Raw genomic sequence first — 20,068 nt, 5'->3', positions numbered from 1 at the left:
CTGCCTTGTGATTATCCAACCTACATCTACCTTTGTTATCTGGTGAAAAATAATCTTTCAGTTCTGATGTGAACTGAATATGACAAGATGTGATAAGATCAAATCATACTCTCATTGAGCACAGGAACATGCACCCTGAAAGGGATGTATTACAGAATGATCCTTAAAATCTAAATAAAATCATTTCCCATAAAAACCCTCTAAATTACAAAAGAATAAAACAGAAATATGAACATGAAATGAGCCAGGTAGTAAAAATAAAGAGAAAGATAAATAATATAAAAATAAAGTAAATATCCTTTTGATAATGAGAAGAAAAAGAGGCTCAGTGTGCTCAGTAAACATAGCTGAAAAAGCAGATTCTAGCTGGCAACTTGAAGTTGCTGATGTCTTCTGGAGAGAGTTCAGATTCCCAGGTTGATACAGAGCTCCCTCCCAGAACTCTGCCATGTATATAAGCTCTGAGCTCTCCAAAGCCCACTGCCAGTTCTCTTCGTGGACTAACTGCAACGGAGAGACCAGAGATGATTCCTCTCTTATCCATATTTTCTCTATTCTTGCTTGTTGTGGTTAACCCTGCAAATGCCAATGGTCATTATGACAAGATCTTGGCTCACAGCCGTATCAGGGGCCGGGATCAGGGGTAAGTCAGTGGTTTGATTTTATAAACCTTCTTTTCCCTTAGCTTGTTATATGTACAATTCTACATACAGTTCCTTATTTATACCTCAGGGTTTTTTTTTTTTTTTCCTACTTATTACAATGTAACAAGAAAAAGGAAAAAATGAGTATTCTGTGGTTGATGTATGTGTCTTAAACTTTAAGGATTACTCTCCAAAAAACTTGTGTATAATTGCTTTTTATGGAACACTGTAAGATTTTAATGTAATTAACAACATTTAACAGGGCATTTCTTCATGATTCAGTTTATTTGTGCTTTTATTTGATTCCAAATTTCTAGAATGAGGTTTCCAAGATGAAAGAATCTATTGTTGGAGACTCTCATTATGTAAACAGCTTTGAAATATCTCACATTATGTTAGGGAAAACTTCATTTATTATGAATATTAATAGGTAATGTAACCAGTTTTCTGAATTTTTTGAAGCATTTAAGAATGCTTTTAAATTTTGCATTCTGTACAATTTGCAAAAACTTTATTTCTTAGAATAAACTCAACTATAACTTAGCATTTTTAAAGTTATCAGACATAATTTAGTAACTTAACCAACAATTTATTATTAATTTTTGAAATGGCTCTTGGCACTACATCCATAATGTCTCAGAGAGATGTTCATAATGCCTCAAAGTTCCCTTGCCTTACAGAGCAAATAAGACTTCCTTCTTTTTAAGGGAGAAAAACACTTAAAATTCTGGCAGAGGATGTCTTAATCTAATTACTTCCAGGCAAAGCAATAAATTTTCCTTTGTGCAGCCATATTATTTAAGTTAATCTTAGCATTCATTTACTTCTGTGATTGCTTACCTAGAAAATTACAGAGTACAGTGTCCTTGGACTTAGTAAAACCTGTCTATTTTGCTGTCTGATCTGTCATTGTTCCAGAGCCTTAAGCCACCCCCAAACCCTAAATGAGCACATGTTTGGTTTAAAAGTGTCAGTGAAATACCTACTATTAAAAGTAATAAGACACGTTGTTTAATTCTATTAGGTTAACTTTTGAAACAATGGCATTTTACTCTCAGAGATGTATAATTTCCTCTCTCTCTCTGTCTCTCATAGACTTTAGTTTTTCCAATGATTCAGGAGGATTGGATCAGAATGAGATTTGTGCTGACTAGAATCACATCTTTTTTTAGAATTGCATCTTTGATAATCGAATCCACATATTAACTTTTTTCTTTTTGTACTATCTGACATGTAGATATGAAAAACTAGTTGTCATTAGGACATTAACTTTCTTTCCTTCCATCTTCCAGCCCAAATGTCTGCGCCCTTCAACAGATTTTGGGCACCAAAAGGAAATACTTTAGCACTTGTAGGAACTGGTATCAAGGTGCCATCTGTGGGAAGAAAACGTAAGTGTCATTTTTTCCTTAATGTGCCAGTTCCAAAGACAACACCACAATGCCCATGTCTTTCCTTGGACATACACATGATCTTCTTGAAAATATTCTGCAAAATTGTGAGCTTAAAAAAAATGGATCACATATGAATAAAGACATTTTCCCTGAATTTCTCCCTCTACTAGTGGAACTCATGTTATTCCTGAATCTATGGCACTGGCCATGTGATCTGGTATAGAATCACTGACAGTTTGACTATGTCATTTCTACTCCTGGTTTGGCCTCTTTTATCTTAGGCAAGTCAATTAACCTCTTTGCCTCAGTTTCCTCATTTTATTTAAAAAAATGCCAGAAGAACAAATTGATCTGAAATACCAGTGTTTTCAGATAAAAATTAATGTTTGCCTACAGTCATTTAGAAATTATATAAAGTACACCAGTTTACCCCAGAGTTTTCATCAAAGCTTAAAGTTGGAAGGGACTTAGGTTTCATATCTTCATTTAATCCAGTCATTCCATCCCAAACTGTCAGATCTCCAGGGGTCCCCAAAGGTGATAATGGAAACCCACCACTATATTACTATTTCAACAGCCAAAAAGATGATTACTTTTCAACTTAGTTATATACTTCACTGATTAACCTAGAGTTGGAAAACATTTTTATTACTTGATAGCTTATTGGTTTAATCAATTAATAAATATTGGTAGAAGAAATATAATCCTAGACATATAAAGGTTGATAAGTACTCATGTGGTGCAAATTCTTCATTTTAAGATGAAGGAGCTGAATTATAGATAAAAAAAAATTAAAGATGTCATCCTCAGTCAGTGAAATGGCTCCTGCCTGCTTCTTATTACTCTGGACAGCAACCTCAGTGAAGGATGACTTGAGAACCAGAATATCTGAAGCACATCATCATTAAACTTCAGTTACTCTAAATAGGTGGAAGGATTGGGGGATTGTTAAAAAACATATTCTTAACTTAATAATATTGGTTACAAATATTAACTGTGGAATCACATAACATTTTGGAGTCTTGTTTCTTTGCCTGTGAAATGCAGATTTAATACTTGGAGAGTTTCTGAAGGTAAAATGAATGAACAAATGAACTAATGTGAAATTACTAAGTAACTCTAACTCATAACATTAATCGTACTTAAATTTAAACTACTTTAAGCAAATTGGGTATATGCTGGTGTGAAAAGGAGGCGTATGCAGATGCCTATTTAAAATGCATAGGGTTCTCTTTATTTTACTAAGAATCATGTATTCAAGGCATATAACCTTATCTGGACTGTGCCTCCCCATGGTAACCAAGGCTAGGACCCCACAGGACACTGCTGCCCGTTCCCACATGTTGGCTTAACAGAGTTTTAACCGATGTTACTTTTTGACCTGGACATTATTCTTATTAGTTTGCATAAATGTGCTAGACTTGTGGATCATTCACACAACTACAGCGTAAGTCAGTAGTTACAGGGATCCTGGCCATGATTTAGGTCAGGCCCCAGTTGGGAACTCCAAAGCTCTGGATTTTTCTCGCTTTGTTCTTTGTATTCTTGGTTACCATGAGGCCTATTTGGAAGGCACACTAACTGCATAAGAAAGGACCTGCTCTCTGAAATATTTAGGGAAAATTTTTATTACACACTTCCCGGAAGTGAAGGAAGTCCGATATAATCTTACTTTAACCATCTAAATATGTTAGAGATGCCGATGCTTGTACAAAGCTTATACCAAGATTCTTTCTTGCTTTCCATTAAAAAAGAAAAAAAAATTCCTGCTTTGAAGCCTGGTTTTTTACCAGAAATATAACAGTGTCTCCTTTGTTTAATTATATTAGCTTATTTCCCTTAACTTCATTTTCACAAACACATTAACATCTGTGCTCTGGAATAAATGTAAACGCTAGTTGCTAGTTTCAAACAACCAAAGGAATCAGTAACATTGACAGGAAGAATGCCTGATTTGCCATCTGCTTGCAGCTGCTAAAGTTTCCAAAGTCATCTTTAGGACTTCATGTATCAGTTGACAGAAATGTTTATCTTCTGTTTGAATAGCTGCTTTGGGGATTTGGGGGAAGTAACTGGGTGGGTCTAATGAAAAACAGGAAGTTTCCTAGGTTTAAGATATTCCCCACAATATATATTGGCTCAATAATATAGAATTTTGTAGACCTCCTTCAAAAAAATGTCAGTGACATTTCAGTTGGCATTTCCATGAGATTTTAGATACTATTCAGAAAATGAAGATAAATTTCCCACTTTCAGAGATATGCACATTCATGAGATTTTTTTACTCTTATTTGTCCTACTGACAATATGGGAACTTTGAGTTTTGTGTAGCATAAATTTCCTGGAAAAAATACTTCTTTGTTGTCATTGCTTTCAAAGCATTAACTCAGACAACTGTATTGTTCAAGTATCATCTGAAATTGCAATTGCCTGTTTTGGAATTCTATACCATATAGTGCATTAATATGAGCATATGTTATAGAAATTTTTGCTACTTTAGCAATTTCTTCTTCTATTTACTATTTTACATAAAGTATTATTAGTCCCGAACTAAAAATTATGTATCTCATTCTTATTGTTTATGATATATGCTAAAGCTAAAGTATAAGCAATTCTTAATCAATCCCTTGGCATCCAAATATTCACATTTATTTTTATGGGTAGCCATGTAAATAAAATTATTTCAGGGACCATATTTGCATAAGGCTCTCTTACAGTCTGTGTATGTTTCCGATACCAGCTATTCTTGAAATTATATTAAAATTAGAGAACAGTTTGAAAATTTAGTTTCCCACTTATCTCTATATTCTTATCTTTTAACTATCCTTAAGCCAATATTCCATGCCAGAAATTTTATTCTCATCTATAGTTTCATGTTTTACTACCTATAAGTGAGTTAATAAATTTTTCTGACGTTCTTAGTTCCTAATAACCTTATACTAATAAACATTTATAGCTATTTATAGTTTGCAAAATTATTTCCAAAGCATTGTTTTATTTGAGATTCACAACTACCCATGAATAAATATTTTAGCTACTACCTTCATGTTAAATAGTTGGGGAAACTGAGACTCAAATTTATTAAATGATTTGCTCAAGGTCACACATCAACTAAGTAGTGGAACTGGGAACCAAACTCCATTCTTCTGGCTCAAGATCCTGGAATTTTTCCACCATGCCATGAGGCTATAGAGAGAAATCAAGCTAATATAAATACCTTGATGTCATAAACAAACAAACAAAAAAACTGGATTTCTAAATTCTCAACAAATCAAGGCAATAAGTAATATGTTTTGCTAAGTTTATGTCAAAATATATCCTTTGTAGTTCTCCCATTTTAATATTAATTTTCTTCCAATGTATAGGACTGTGTTATATGAATGCTGCCCTGGTTATATGAGGATGGAAGGAATGAAAGGCTGCCCAGCAGGTAAAGTTTCAATTACTGAATTAAATGAGGAATTTGTCTTGTTTGAGGAAAAAGAGTTGAAGTAGCTTATAGCAAAGCCAATTGTGTGTGTGTGTGTGTGTGTTTAGCACCATGATAAATCCAAGATATATCCCCCATATCTTGGTGTTAATCATGACTTTATCATGTTGATAAAGTATTCAAATATACATCATATACACTAAATGCTGGACAACAGAAGCTTATTCTAAATTTAAATTAGTTCAACTTTCCTTCAAGAACAAAAATCGCCACTACAAAATCCCTTTCTTTGAATTTGTCTAGGAACATGGGCTGACTACTTGGCAAGACATCATCTTCTCTGCTTCAACAGCTCTGGTTTTATAACGTTTCTCAGATTGAAAGTTAGTTTCCTGTAACTTGCCAACTAGAGAAAAATTAGTTCATCTATTTCCTCTTTGAAATGACAGCCATTCAGATAGTTAACACAAATCATCACACCCTTCCTCCAGCTACCCTCTCTTCCCCAACAGAATCTTCTCTTCTCTGGGCTCATGGCCCCCAGTTTGAATGTGATATAGACTTTGGAGTCCTTACTGTAATTGACAGCAACCCATGAAAAGCCTCTAATCCAGTCTTTTTTTCCTTCTGATTGTGATCCAAGACTGGTGTCTACTATCTATGTGTGTCCAGGAAGCTGAGAAAATATTAAGACAAATACCTCAGTTTGGGGCAGGTGGGCTCCTGAACTTTGGTTAATGTTATTGGTAACCATGTCATATCGTTAACTCATGCTGAATTTTTAAGTAATTAACATTGATTACAGATCTTTTTTAAATGAATACTGTCAAATCAAGTCTTCCTTTGGGATTTGTTTTTTTTTTTTTAACTTAGGCGTGGGACTTAAATGGAACCCTGTGACATTTAACTGTCACATTTGACTCATTTTTCCCATCCTGTTGGGGTGTTTTTAAATCCTGATTTTGTGACTTAATTTACTAATTGTGTACCTAGTCTTGCTATATTCACAAAGGTAATAACCATTTCTCCTATGATATGATCCAAATCATACTAAATTTTAAATAAGACAGAGTCATAAAAAATAAGTTGGCTGCACCCAAACTTCAGGCTGACATTCATATATTAATCTTTCTTCTGAAGTTCAGAAGATGTATTCTAGAAGTATTAGATATTTTTATATATTTCCTTCCTGAAATTATGATGAAAAGAAGCAGGTCTACATATTTCTTTCAGGGACCCAAATCTGTATAATTACACCCCTATACCTCCTTCCTGAAATTATGATGAAAAGAAGCAGGTCTACATATTTCTTTCAGGGACCCAAATCTGTATAATTACACCCCTATACCTAACAGTATTATACTATTTAGGAGCTTTAAGCCAACACGAAAAAATAAATTACCTTTGCCATTGTCAGTGAGAAGTGAGGAACTTTTGTTGTTTTTCAGAGAAATAATCAAAGATACTTACTAATAATTGTAATTGAACCATATTGACATAGCAGATTTGACATGTAAACAGACTAAGCCTCAAACAAGGATAATAATTGAAAATTCATTTTCCCTCAACACCAAGGATATATGGAATGATATTTTTCAATAGTACTTTATTATCTGACATTCAAAAGGCAACTTTCACATAAAATTGATGATTTATAGAACTGTATTGTTGAAATTATCATTTAATATATTGGGGGGCTTTGCGTAAAGGTTAAATTATTGTAAAATAACATTCTTGAAATTTTTTCCTAAGTACTTATTCATCTCTTGATTATTTCAGTTATGCCTATTGACCATGTTTATGGTACCCTGGGCATTGTGGGAGCCACCACCACGCAGCGTTATTCTGATGTCTCAAAACTGAGGGAAGAGATCGAAGGAAAGGGGTCATTCACTTACTTCGCACCAAGTAACGAGGCTTGGGACAACCTGGATTCTGTAATTCATTATTTTCATGAATATAAATTTTTTTACTGCTATTGGTATACTTTAATTGGTTTACTGACTTGGAAATGAATAGAAATTGTATATCTTTCTGTCGTACATATATGAGGATACATAAAAGGATGAGTTAATTGAGGGTAAGGAGAAAATCATTTTAATACATCCATAAATGGAATAACACCCCAGTAGGCTCATGGACTAATAAAGGTAAACTAATAGTGGATTGAACAAGCACTTTATCATTATTCTATTTTACTCCTTTCCTCTTTCCCTTTTGGTTGTGAAGAAATATAGGTAATTTTAAATGACATATCTCATAGAAAGGCAAGTTAAGAAGCCTAGTGGAATTTAAAATTTTTAATAAGCTATATTATACATATACTTATTATTTTAATTATATGTAAATATATATGGCTGTTCAGAGACTGACAGATTTATAAACGTGTGTGGATATTTAAATTGAAGGGTTGTAAGCAATACATTTAATTTTCAGGCTTTTTTGTGCATAATCTGATTTACAACACACTAAATTATGACAATATACAAATCTGTAAAACTGGTATAGAAATATATTCCTACTTTCTACTTGATATGAAGATGAACTGATAATTACTACTAGAGTCATACAATACTTAGTAAAACTTAGGCAGATTCTTCTAGATTTTATCTTGCTTCATTAACTGTGAGGTTAATTGCTTGCATTATAGAACTTTCTCTCTTCTGGTTGTCTTTGACCACATCTCTAACCACCTCTCTGGTCCTTTTTGCAGACTCCTCTTCTTCCATGCCTTTAGAATGGGTCTTATTAAGGTCTCTTCCAGGAACTATACTCTGAAGTTTAGATGCACTTCTGATGGCTTCAGCTTTCACTTTAATGCATAGAGCCATGGAATCTGTGTTTCTTGAATCCCAGGAGAATATTTCTAACATCTATCTTAATATTTCTCCTTGGATACACCATCTGTATCTTTAAACAAAACGTTATCTAAAATAGATGCCACTTTCTTTCTCCCCATCAACAACTGCTTTTCTGCTGTCTTTTTTCCATAATTGGCAGTACCAATCTCAGAGTTCAAACTTGAAAATTATGAGTTATCCTTACTTTGCCTCTCTTCAGTTCTTAGAAACTACTGTTAGTCACCCATATCTAATTTTTCATCCTCATAATAGTCTTTTTCCTGCTATGCACTACCACCAGATTAACCTTCCTAAAGCCCAGGCTAATCATTATATTCCAAGCCCACAACAGCCTCAATGGCTCCCCATTGCCAGTTTAATTTACTCTTTACTTGGGCATTAAAGTCTTCTATGTTATGGTCCCATATACTTTCTAAAATTTCTTTCTTAATATTATCTGAGAAACGTAAAGGCATATAATAACCACAATGGACAACTTCTGCTTTCCCAACGTTCACCCTGTGCCAGGAGCTGGACTTAGAATGATCATCACACCGTCCCTACCCTGTCTACCTACCCTGCAAGACCTGTCTCCAAACCTGAATTGCCAGCCATCTTCATTTGATCTGGAAAGCATTTTTTTTCTCCTTCCGTCCTTTATCTTACTATGTTTATTTTTGCCTGCTGCTATAGAATAAGTACCTCAAAGGTCGAGACTTCACCTTACTTATCATTGTATTTCTCATAACACCAAGTACAGTATTTTAGTGTGGTATTGGATAAATTAAAAGGTACAGGATGGTTGAATTCTTGAATTTGTCATAGAATAAACATAAAACGGTTATTAAAACTCTGATGTTGTACACAAATATAATGCCACTTTTATTTTGTTTTCCACTCAAAGTACTTTAAATATCTGATAATTTCATATTCCCTAAGCCTTTACAGCAAGATCATCTCTTCATCAATACATTTATTAAAAATTTTGTTTTGTCTCTAAAAATGTCCAAGTGCTCTGTAAGAGCTGGAACCCTTTACTGAGTACCTCTACTTACAAAATTTCTTAATCAATTGAAATAGTATAATTTTAAGTTATTTATGTCAATTTGGCTTGACCGTCTGGGTAATTCAATGAGAAAATAACAAGAGAGTAGAAACAGAGTGATTATAAGATTTTAAATAATTAACTATAATAAAATAAACTTCTGTCATTTCAATTTTTCCTAGGATATCCGTAGAGGTTTGGAGAGCAACGTAAATGTTGAATTATTGAATGCTCTACATAGCCACATGATTAATAAGAGAATGTTGACCAAGGACTTGAAAAACGGCATGATTGTTCATCCGATGTATAACAATTTGGGGCTCTCCATTAACCATTATCCTAATGGGGTAAGTTTCATTAATAAAAAGTACCTTTCTCAATAACATTGCCCTTAATTTTTTTCTATACCTTTTATATAAGGTTCCCAGAAATAATAAAAAGTTAGTGAATATAATGTAAATGCCATATCAAGACTTTTCCTTACATCTAGAGCATGTAAATTTCTAATTCAGTGAGTGATTTCTATTAAAGAGTGATTGCAAGGAAGAAATTAAATTGATAGTTCATTGATAGTAGACTTAGGTGTTCTACAAAAGGAAATTTTAGTATTTGATGTGTTTGAAAAACTAATAATCAGAAAAAATAATAAGTATTTGTCAGAGAATTTATCAGAGAAAAATCAGAGAATGAGTATTCTTTTATTCACCCTCTGGCTACTATACTGATTTAGGTCCTTGTGTGTTTTAATAAAGTCTTTGTGGGAGACGTCCAACCAGGGTCATAGAGCTCTTTCAACAGTCAGAGTTCCAGGAAATAAAGGGTCAGTGAGGACTCAATATTTAGGAAATCATTGAAATAGAACTGATCATATTTATGCAATAATTGTTTGTTTCTGTCTCAGAACTTTTTTTTAGGACTAATTAGACTTCTTTATGTAACTCATTGACCTACATTAGAAATAGTGTATGACTATCTTTATGAAAGAAATAGAGGAATAAAAGCAATAATTTAAACAAAAAAAATGTTTTTGCCTTGCATTTCTAGGTATGTTAAGTGTAACTGGACTTGGGTTCTCAACTGGTTGCATTTTTTCCTAGGTTTTTTTTTTTTTTTTTGGACACAGTAATATGTAAGTCTTCACCCTCAGAATTTACATTCAGAATGTCAGTTCTTTCATGTTACATTTACCAGTAATCATGAAAAATAGGAAACGGGGGCTTGCAGTCTCAGTGGTCAATAGATAGCTGTGATTTCTAAAATTTGATTTTCTCAAATAATTAGGTTGTCACTGTTAACTGTGCTCGAATCATCCATGGGAACCAGATTGCAACAAATGGTGTTGTGCACGTCATTGACCGTGTCCTTACACAAATTGGTACCTCAATTCAGGACTTTATTGAAGCAGAAGATGACCTCTCATCTTTTAGAGTAAGTACAAGAAGTAATAGCAGATTGTCTGGGACCATTGAAATTCCTCCTCTTTCCCTGTCAGAATCTAAAATAATTATAAAAAGCTATTAAATCTGGCAGACACATAACCAATGTATTTCTTGAAATGAAAAGGTTTTCATTTTACGCAGAAGAAATCATCTCCTTATATGAAATAATAATATTTACGTGGACATGATAGATAAAGAATGATTAGTTTCATGACTGTAGTGTACTTAGTGCATTTAGAATGAATTCATCAATTATTACGTTTACTGCTGTATATTGTTCAGTCACACAAGCATTGGCAGAATTCCCCATCTTACATACAGTTTGAGGAAAGTTTGAAAAGACATGGTTGTTTGCATCAAAAGATAATATTTTAAAGATCTAACAAGAGTTATATCTAACTTCTATAGTTTTCTATATAATCAACTCCCTCATGTCCACCCAGACTGAGTGTATTGTAATTTTCTTCTGGATTTGCAATGTGCCAGCCTCTAAAAAGCACATTTGTGTTTCAGGCAGCTGCCATCACATCTGATATATTGGAGTCCCTTGGAAGAGATGGTCACTTCACACTCTTTGCTCCCACCAATGAAGCTTTTGAGAAACTTCCACGAGGGGTTCTAGAAAGGATCATGGGAGACAAAGTGGCTTCAGAAGGTACTTAACTGTCTCTCTCTAGGAGAAGTCTCCCAGAATTCCAAGAAAGGAAATGAAAAAGAGATCAAGTCCTGCCAGCATTATCACCTTTGATAAGCAAAGGCAAAGAAAAACTTTTATTCTGAGGTGGACTATAAAAATCTTAAAAAACAAAATCCTTGAAAGAGTAGGCAAAGTAATTCAATAATTAATTTAATAATTAAAATAATTAATCAGGGTATCCTAAAGATCACATTCTTCTGCACTGCTTTCAAGTAACTAAGTAGCAGACATTAAAAAGAATTAGAAAGTGTTGAAAAGAAATATTAGATCATCAAACTTTAATACTGTATACATATTGTTCAATGCTTTTAATTCTAAATTTACACTGAAGTTGAGTTGAGAAAATTGCATGGTTCTCTTTGGCCATTACCTATTGATACACAGAACTTGGCTTCTTTCGAGTCTCCTTTTTAGTTTCAACTAGATTTTACATTGTGACTAGCACATTTCGCTTACTCAGCCTACCCCAAATTGGCTTAACCAATTTATGATGAGATATTTTGGTGCAAATATAGACAATTTAGGCACAGATCCCTTCAGAAGTCCTTCAAGAAAGCATCTTTATTTTGGTTATTTTCTAGATGTTGCCTTTAGGGTTGTCACAAACCTTCAATTTGTAAAAAAAACCAAAAAAACAAAAAACATAGTATCTGCAAAGTGCAAAATAGTGAAGCTCAATGAAATGAAGTATGCCTGTAGAGCTGTTCTGTCATGGGTAGCTGATGTAAGATACTGCTTGGGTGTTTGGAACAGGTATCACTAGCAAATAACTTTATAGGCCTTCTGAAAGGAGGAATTATTCTTTGTTCCCATTGGAAATTCCTTTCTTATGATAGAGGGAACTTGATCTAACACATTTTCTAGAACTACACAAATAATTCCATGCAGCTGATCTTCTTTTCTTCTTACTTCCTACTGAGCTGAGCTAATTTTATTGTAGAGTTGAGGGAAAAAACATTTTGAGAACATAAACAGAATTTTAAAACCTTAGGTCAATACTTAGGTCTTATATATATTATATTTCTTAGGAATACTTAGTTCCACAGCGAAACACATCTTTTAAGGGTCAAATGCTATTCTCCTTGATCTGAAAGCTTACTCTTTGTACTTTGTCCTCCAGCTCTCTTGAAGTACCACATTTTAAACACCCTCCAGTGTTCCGAGGCTATCATGGGAGGAGCAGTATTTGAGACTCTGGAAGGAAACACAATTGAGATAGGATGTGATGGTGACAGCATAACAGTAAATGGAATCAAAATGGTGAACAAAAAAGATATTGTGACAAATAATGGTGTTATCCATTTGATTGATCAGGTCCTGATTCCTGATTCTGGTGAGCAACAGTTTCATATTGTTCTACCTACTATCGTTTACCAATTAGATGCCTTAAGAGTAGGCAGATGGAAAATAAATGTGCAGTATAAGGAATGCCATATGAAGCACAAACACAAAATTAACAATGAGCTGAGTACTAAATAGGCAGCTTGTGTGGTCATGGGCATTCCATGCATTGACCTCTGGCTTTCCAGAGTTTCTTTTTTTTTTTTTTAATGAATTTTTATTGGGATATAGTTGATTTAAAATGTTGTGTTAGTTTCTGCTGTATAGCAAAGTGAACCAGTTATACATGTACATATATCCACTCATTTTTAGATTCTAATCCCATATAGGTCATTACAGAGTATTGAATAGAGTTCCCTGTGCTATACAGTAGGTTCTTATTAGTTATCTATTTTATATATAGTAGTATGTATATGTCAATCCCAATCTCCCAATTTATCCCTTCCTCCCTTCCCCCTTGGTAACTGTAAGTTTGGTTTCTACATCTATGACTCTATTTCTGTTTTGTAAATAGGTTCATTTGTACCATTTTTTTAGATTCCACATGTAAGCGATATCATATGATATTTGTCTTTCTCTGCCTGACTTACTTCTAATACCTAATATTGATAAAGATTATCACAGTGCCAGAGCTTTTCTTGAAAACAGAAGGGAAGATATAACCAAATGGTTACTTTTGGATAAATGAAAGACCTATGGCACTCACAAGAGCAGAGAGATAAGAGGCAAGTAATAAAGAATCCAAGAAAACTGCAAAGCAAGAAGTCAGAAAGATATTGTCCTTCTGAAAGTCTTTGGTCATCAACCCCAAAAAAGGGAAGCTGGAACTCTCTTACTAAGGAAAGGCAGGATGTCACATTGCCAGTACAGCAAATAGCTTATGGAAAATAGCCAAGAACTGATTTACTAATTTCATGATTATGGTAATAACAACGATGACATTGTTTGAATGGTAATGGTTTATGTTACAGCCAAACAAGTTATTGAGCTCGCTGGAAATCAGCAAACCACTTTCACAGACCTTGTGGCCCAATTAGGCTTGGCATCTGCTCTGAGGCCAGATGGAGAATACACTTTGCTGGCACCCGTGAATAATGCATTTTCTGGTATGTACTGGACACTGTCATTCCTACTCTTTCCTCCTCTACACACATTGTTTCTTCACCATGATTGTTTGCATTAAGAAATAATAGATATTTTGTGAGGTGTTAATTAGTTTCTTTACCAGCTACACATACAATGCATTAGCACTATGTAGTGTCTATTAAAATGTCCTTCATTTCAAAACATTTCATTATAATAGATAATAGCCTACAGGAAGTGAAAGTTTGTGGTAAGTAGTCTTCAGTTGTTCTGTGAACCTGATCATATTTCCAGCATACATAATGGATGTATTAACAGATCTTAAGAAAAATAAATCTGATTTGTTTATTTAAACACCAACATAATAATATTTAGGAATACGTAGGTGCATTTTGCAACTCAGAATTTGAATGTAAGGTATCAAATTATAAATAAATACAAACAAGAGAAAATGATACACTTCCATATTATGATGTGAACTGTTATTACAAGTATTTGACCTAGTAGCTGCTATTCAAGGACTGTGTTTAGATTAATACAACCTGACACTTTTTCCAGAAAAAAATGACTTCACAAAGACATATTTAAATTGTTAGGCAAAATTTAGCAATTAAAAACTAAATAAGTATCACCTTTTTTAATGCTTTTCCAAATACTAGGTTGTGACATAGAAAATCATTAACGAGAAAATTCAAATTCCTAGAAATGCTGTTTTTTCTCTTCGTAATAGTAATATCCATACATGTTGACATCAACCCATCTTTAAGAGGTTACATGCTTCAACTCTCTCTCCATAAATAAAAATAAATGTAGAAATGATTCATCAGTAGTTTCTCATGTGACTAATGGACATCAGATTCTCAGAGAAAATCTTGGCCAGGCTTAGAGTTTAACTTTTGTCAGTGACCGCATAAAACCATGTGGCCCTCACATAGATGAAGCCCATTGTTTGGACTGCTTGGAATCATATTGTAGTCATTTGATGAAATAGCTCATGGAATTTCTAATTTGTGCACAGAATTCTTAGCTTTTGGCATGTAGTCATCTCATATACTATATATGTGTAGGATCCATAAGATCTATAGTGGTAGGGATTACCCATTTTCATGATTTTCTCTTACAGGAGAAACTTTGCTTTCTAAACAAAATAACACTCTTTTGTAATGAATTTACTTATAGATGATACTCTGAGCATGGATCAGCGTCTTCTTAAATTAATTCTGCAGAATCACATATTGAAAGTAAAAGTTGGCCTTAATGAGCTTTACAATGGACAAAAGCTCGAGACCATTGGCGGCAAACAGCTCAGAGTCTTCGTGTATCGCACAGTAAGTGAATCCAAATGAGATAAAATACCCATGCTGGCCTAAATGTCAAATGACGTGCCCTTGTCAAAGACTGTTCTTTTTTCTTTTTTTTAACATCTTTATTAGAGTATAATTCCTTTACAATGTTGTATTAGTTTCTGCTGTATAACAAAGTGAATCAGCTATACGTATACATATATCGCCATATTTCCTGCCTCTTGCGTCTCCCTCCCACCCTCCCTATCCCACCCCTCTAGGTGGTCACAAAACACTGAGCTGATCTCCCTGTGCTCTGCAGCTGCTTCCCACTAGCTATCTATTTTACATTTGGTAGTGTATATATGTCCATGCTACTCTCTCACTTCGTCCCAGCTTACCCTTCGCCCTCCCCGTGTCCTCAAGTCCATTCTCTACATCTGCGAAAGACTGTTCTTGTAACAAAAGTTCCTTAGAATTTTATTAATGTGGTCTTAATAGTAAATATTTATAGGAAGATCAGGGAACTGAATAGCTTGTTTAAAAAGACTTTGAGGAAAGTATACAAAAAGTGCTGTGTATTAATAATTCTGATAACTTGCACTTGTTTCATTATAAATAACGTTTTCTAAAGCATTATTTCAATTCCATAAATCACTAAAACTCATTTAAAATAAGCTTTTGCTTTACAGAGTACCGTACTTTACTGTTTACAAGGTAATTTTTATATTGAGTCCAATGTTTAGGATGATCTTTTAATGTATGACCATCATCCAACCACCGAATCTCTTTTGAATGGCTTTCAGGATAAACTTTTATAGGCACATAAAGATTTCTAGTAAGTGGTTCTAATGTGCTTTATCTGAGGGAAAATTTCTAGAAAATATTTATTATCAGAATTACAGTGCTACTTAGTGGTGCTGTTCAGTTTCTGTCCAGGCAACCTTGCAGCTACAGTTAAAAAGAACTCATAGGAAAAAAAAAAAAAAAGAACTCATAGGAGATCAAGCATTACCTTGAACTAAACATGACACACAGTGCTGTGCACCATAGTTCCACAAGGCCAAGACACACATTTTAAATGATGCAGAAAATGCGCCGCATTCTAAATGATACATATATAAATATTATTGTTCAGAAATGCTATAACTTAATCAGTAATTTGACTTAAAATTGATAGTGTCTTACAGTCAAGATAATATACTAAATATTTGTGAAGAGGCAGTAAAGTCACGAAACTTTATGGTTAAAGAGGGTCTTAAAAAGTTAAAGGGTGAAAGTTCACAAAAGAGGGTCTGTAAGAATGATTAGAACCTAGAGAGGAATGATAGGAAATGTAGAAGTGGAATTATATGGAGTTTTTAAATTCACTGACAAAACTACCTGCCCCACACATAGGGTAGCTTGCTTAGTAGTGGAAGACCTAGTTGAATAGGAAAAGTGAGGTCAGAGTGTACAAGACCTTAAAAACAGAGGAGAGAAACTTTTTTCTCGCATTAGAAGTCAGGTGACCTCTTAGAAGAGCCCATCCAGAAATTCAATTATGTAGCTTCTTTTACGTAGGGAATTTCAAGTAAGGAAATGGACAACTGTATCTTTATTTCTTTGCTAGGCTGTCTGCATTGAAAATTCATGCATGGTGAGAGGAAGCAAGCAAGGAAGAAATGGTGCCATTCACATATTCCAAGAGATCATCAAACCAGCAGAGAAATCCCTCCATGAAAAACTGAAACAAGATAAGCGCTTCAGGTAAGCTTACTAGTTTCACTTCCACAAGAGAATAAGAGCTTTTGGCATAGTTTTGTTTCACGGTAAGTATTCCAAAATCCATTCGGTATTCACTACTGCTGAGAACAGAATTTAGAATAGAAAGTCTATACAAATGTTTTTAAAATTAAGATATGTTCTTAACAATATTTTTCTTCCTGGTGCAGCATAATATGACTTGGTGAGTAAAAAACAAACAAAAATCAACCTAATAGACTGAACTACTTCTTGCAAATTTTTTTATAATTAAGTTTTTAAAAACTGATAGTATATTCTAGCAAAGACTATTTTGCAGAATATTAAATAAAGTGTGACCTCACCAAGATTATAGGGGGAAAACAGAGTTTAGGAAATTTAAGAATCATATGTATATTTAAATAATTTCCCCATGATAAACCTTTAACAGTAAATTGCATTTGAAACATATGAAAACATATGAACCAATTTCTCATGCTTCCACGTATAGGGATTCTACTCTATTTCATGCATGGTGGGTAGGCTTACCTAGATTAAATCTAATAAAATAAACATATGTCCATATGTCCTTCCTGCTTAGCATCTTCCTCAGCCTACTTGAAGCTGCAGACTTGAAAGAGCTCCTGACACAGCCTGGAGATTGGACCTTGTTTGTGCCAACCAACGATGCCTTTAAGGGAATGACTAACAACGAAAAGGAAATTCTTATTCGTGAGTAGAAGTGAACACCAGATATATTTGCCCCTTGATTTCAGGATCTCATTTCTTCCTCAAGCGTTCCTGCCCAGATATCAGCCACCAAAGTGTCCCCTCTTTCCTATTCATGGCTAGCCTTCGTCTCCTTTAATTTCATTTGGAATAATTAGAGGGTCACTCATACTGCTTACCGTAATGTTGTTGGACTAGATGTTCACTTATGTTGTCTCTATTAAAGGGCACACAACTAGGTGACAAAGAAAGAAATAGTCACAATTTCAAAAATAATTTGACTTTTTTCTCCCAGTAAGTTGGATAATATTTTGATTGAACTTATTGAAGGGACTGCATGTTTTGACATAGCATTGATATCACATTGAGAGAACAATGATATTATGAGAAATTACAGTGTGGAAAAAATAAAGACAAAGAAATATTTTTCTCCTTCATCCTCATAATATCAAAATGTCAAAATATATAACATGTTATTAAATAAATATATATTTTTCCCCCTAGGGAACAAAAATGCTCTTCAAAACATCATCCTTTATCACCTGACACCAGGAGTTTTCATTGGAAAGGGATTTGAACCTGGTGTTACTAACATTTTAAAGACCACGCAAGGAAGCAAAATCTTTCTGAAAGGAGTAAGTTCTCTAGTATGAATCTATGAGAGTGTTAATCTATTATTCAATTATCCTAATGTTCATATTTCATTAAATTTCCCATTGAAATTATCCCCTGTTTTAATAGGTTAATGATACACTTCTGGTAAATGAATTGAAATCAAAAGAATCTGACATCATGACAACAAATGGTGTCATTCATGTTGTAGATAAACTCCTCTATCCAGCAGGTTGGTAATTATTGAACTGAATAATGAAAACATAACTCTTTTTCAATAGAAACCTAGATTTTTATTTCATCCATTCTTACAATATTCATTTAATATTCCTCTTCACAGACACACCTGTTGGAAATGATCAGCTGCTGGAAATACTTAATAAACTGATCAAATACATCCAAATTAAGGTACAGATGTTATTGCATGTGTTTCTAATGTGTTGAACAGACATTGCAGGTTTAACATAAGAAACTAGAAATGTATACATTAATAAGTAGATGTACACTGGGACTGCATTGCTCTTTGTTGATTATAATGGTACACTGGCATCATTTCTTCATGGTTTTGTTTAAGGAGGATTTAATAAAAGCTACTTGGGGCCAAGCAGAATGTTAAGTATTATGAGAAATATTAAGTTGAATCAGATATGGCCCTTTATTCAAAAAGTTTACAGTCCAGCAGGGAAGATAAGACATGTAGATAAGAAACTATAATTTTTCTATTATCAAATATTTTTGCTACAGAATATAAGGGAAAGATAAAATATTTGCTTATAAGAAGTTGTCACCAATCACAATAGTTAAAGGTAAAGGAATATTCTAGGATAAATATTGGGTTGAATATTGGTAGGGTTAAAGCACCAGACAACATAGGGAGTATTATTTAATGAACTTTTAATTTGGGATTCGCTATTCTATAATTTTTAAAACTCTGAGTAACAAATCCAACCATTTTATGCCATGTTGCCCAACAGCAGGAAATTGGAAGATGATTTATATGAAGCCTTCATTTTTACTAAATATAATGATAGCTTCACTGTCTTTACTTCAGTGAAAATTAAAAATCATGGTGCCAAGATTTTGTTAATACAACTACTACATTTCATGTTACTAAATATAACGTTTATTTTCAGTTTGTTCGTGGTAGCACCTTCAAAGAAATCCCCATAACTGTCTACAGTAAGTACATAGTGAATATTTGTCACATATAAGTGGCAAGATGTAAAAAAAAAAAGAAAACCCAAGAATTTTCTTTGTGTTTACTGAGATGATTGATAATCTGGTATTTAGAATTCCAAACAATGGCAAATCTCATGTCACTTGAAACAGGGCTTGAGGTCTGGATGAGACCTCTCAGCCTTGACTACACCCTTCAACTCCAATGAACCACTTCCTCATTCATCTGCTAGCTTGATATAGATATAATTGCTAGCATTGCAAAGACGCAGGAGAAAAAAGACACAAACATACAAAGAGGAGAGCTAGCTAAAAGGCACTTGAGAGCTATCTGAAAATTCAAATATGTGGACACAGAAATAACATTGCTGAAAGATTTGTAGCTCATTCCACTCTCAAGACCTCAGCCATCTAAGGGCAGGCTGTCAGAGAAGTCTAATATTTATGGGCTGGTGGTTCAGAAACTCTTCCCCATTCAAAACTGGATGAAGGAACAAAAAAATTGTCAGGTGATAAACCTAGAGTTTCTAGATTCCAAGGTTCTTTTATTCCTGACTCTACCAGATTATCAAAATTAAACCTCTACTTCTTAACAATAGCAAAGGTATTTCATTTTCATAAATGTAACTCATA

The 20,068-nt window shown here is 33.8% G+C and overlaps 1 protein-coding gene across 8 annotated transcripts in view; it reads left to right on the top strand.

Moving 5' to 3' along the window:
* Positions 1-390: 390 nt before the first annotated feature.
* Positions 391-20,068, top strand: part of POSTN (periostin) — a 34,369-nt gene continuing 14,691 nt past the window's right edge. For 2 of the 8 annotated variants that reach the window (XM_059996059.1, XM_059996056.1), the window contains exons 1-16: positions 391-643; positions 1,937-2,035; positions 5,404-5,468; positions 7,248-7,405; positions 9,536-9,700; positions 10,635-10,781; positions 11,306-11,447; positions 12,610-12,822; positions 13,802-13,936; positions 15,093-15,241; positions 16,809-16,945; positions 17,520-17,650; positions 18,152-18,282; positions 18,389-18,491; positions 18,600-18,667; positions 19,393-19,438. In XM_059996059.1, coding sequence (XP_059852042.1) covers positions 525-643; positions 1,937-2,035; positions 5,404-5,468; positions 7,248-7,405; positions 9,536-9,700; positions 10,635-10,781; positions 11,306-11,447; positions 12,610-12,822; positions 13,802-13,936; positions 15,093-15,241; positions 16,809-16,945; positions 17,520-17,650; positions 18,152-18,282; positions 18,389-18,491; positions 18,600-18,667; positions 19,393-19,438 — 2,008 coding nt within the window. In that variant the 5' untranslated portion in view covers positions 391-524. The remainder of the gene's footprint in view (positions 644-1,936; positions 2,036-5,403; positions 5,469-7,247; positions 7,406-9,535; positions 9,701-10,634; positions 10,782-11,305; positions 11,448-12,609; positions 12,823-13,801; positions 13,937-15,092; positions 15,242-16,808; positions 16,946-17,519; positions 17,651-18,151; positions 18,283-18,388; positions 18,492-18,599; positions 18,668-19,392; positions 19,439-20,068) is intronic. The other 6 variants (XM_059996058.1, XM_059996063.1, XM_059996062.1 and 3 more) reach the window with 5 other exon arrangements.

This window comes from Delphinus delphis, chromosome 18 (genome assembly GCF_949987515.2).
Source record: "Delphinus delphis chromosome 18, mDelDel1.2, whole genome shotgun sequence".
NCBI lineage: Eukaryota > Metazoa > Chordata > Mammalia > Artiodactyla > Delphinidae > Delphinus > Delphinus delphis.
This window is presented reverse-complemented; position numbering and strand designations above follow the sequence as displayed.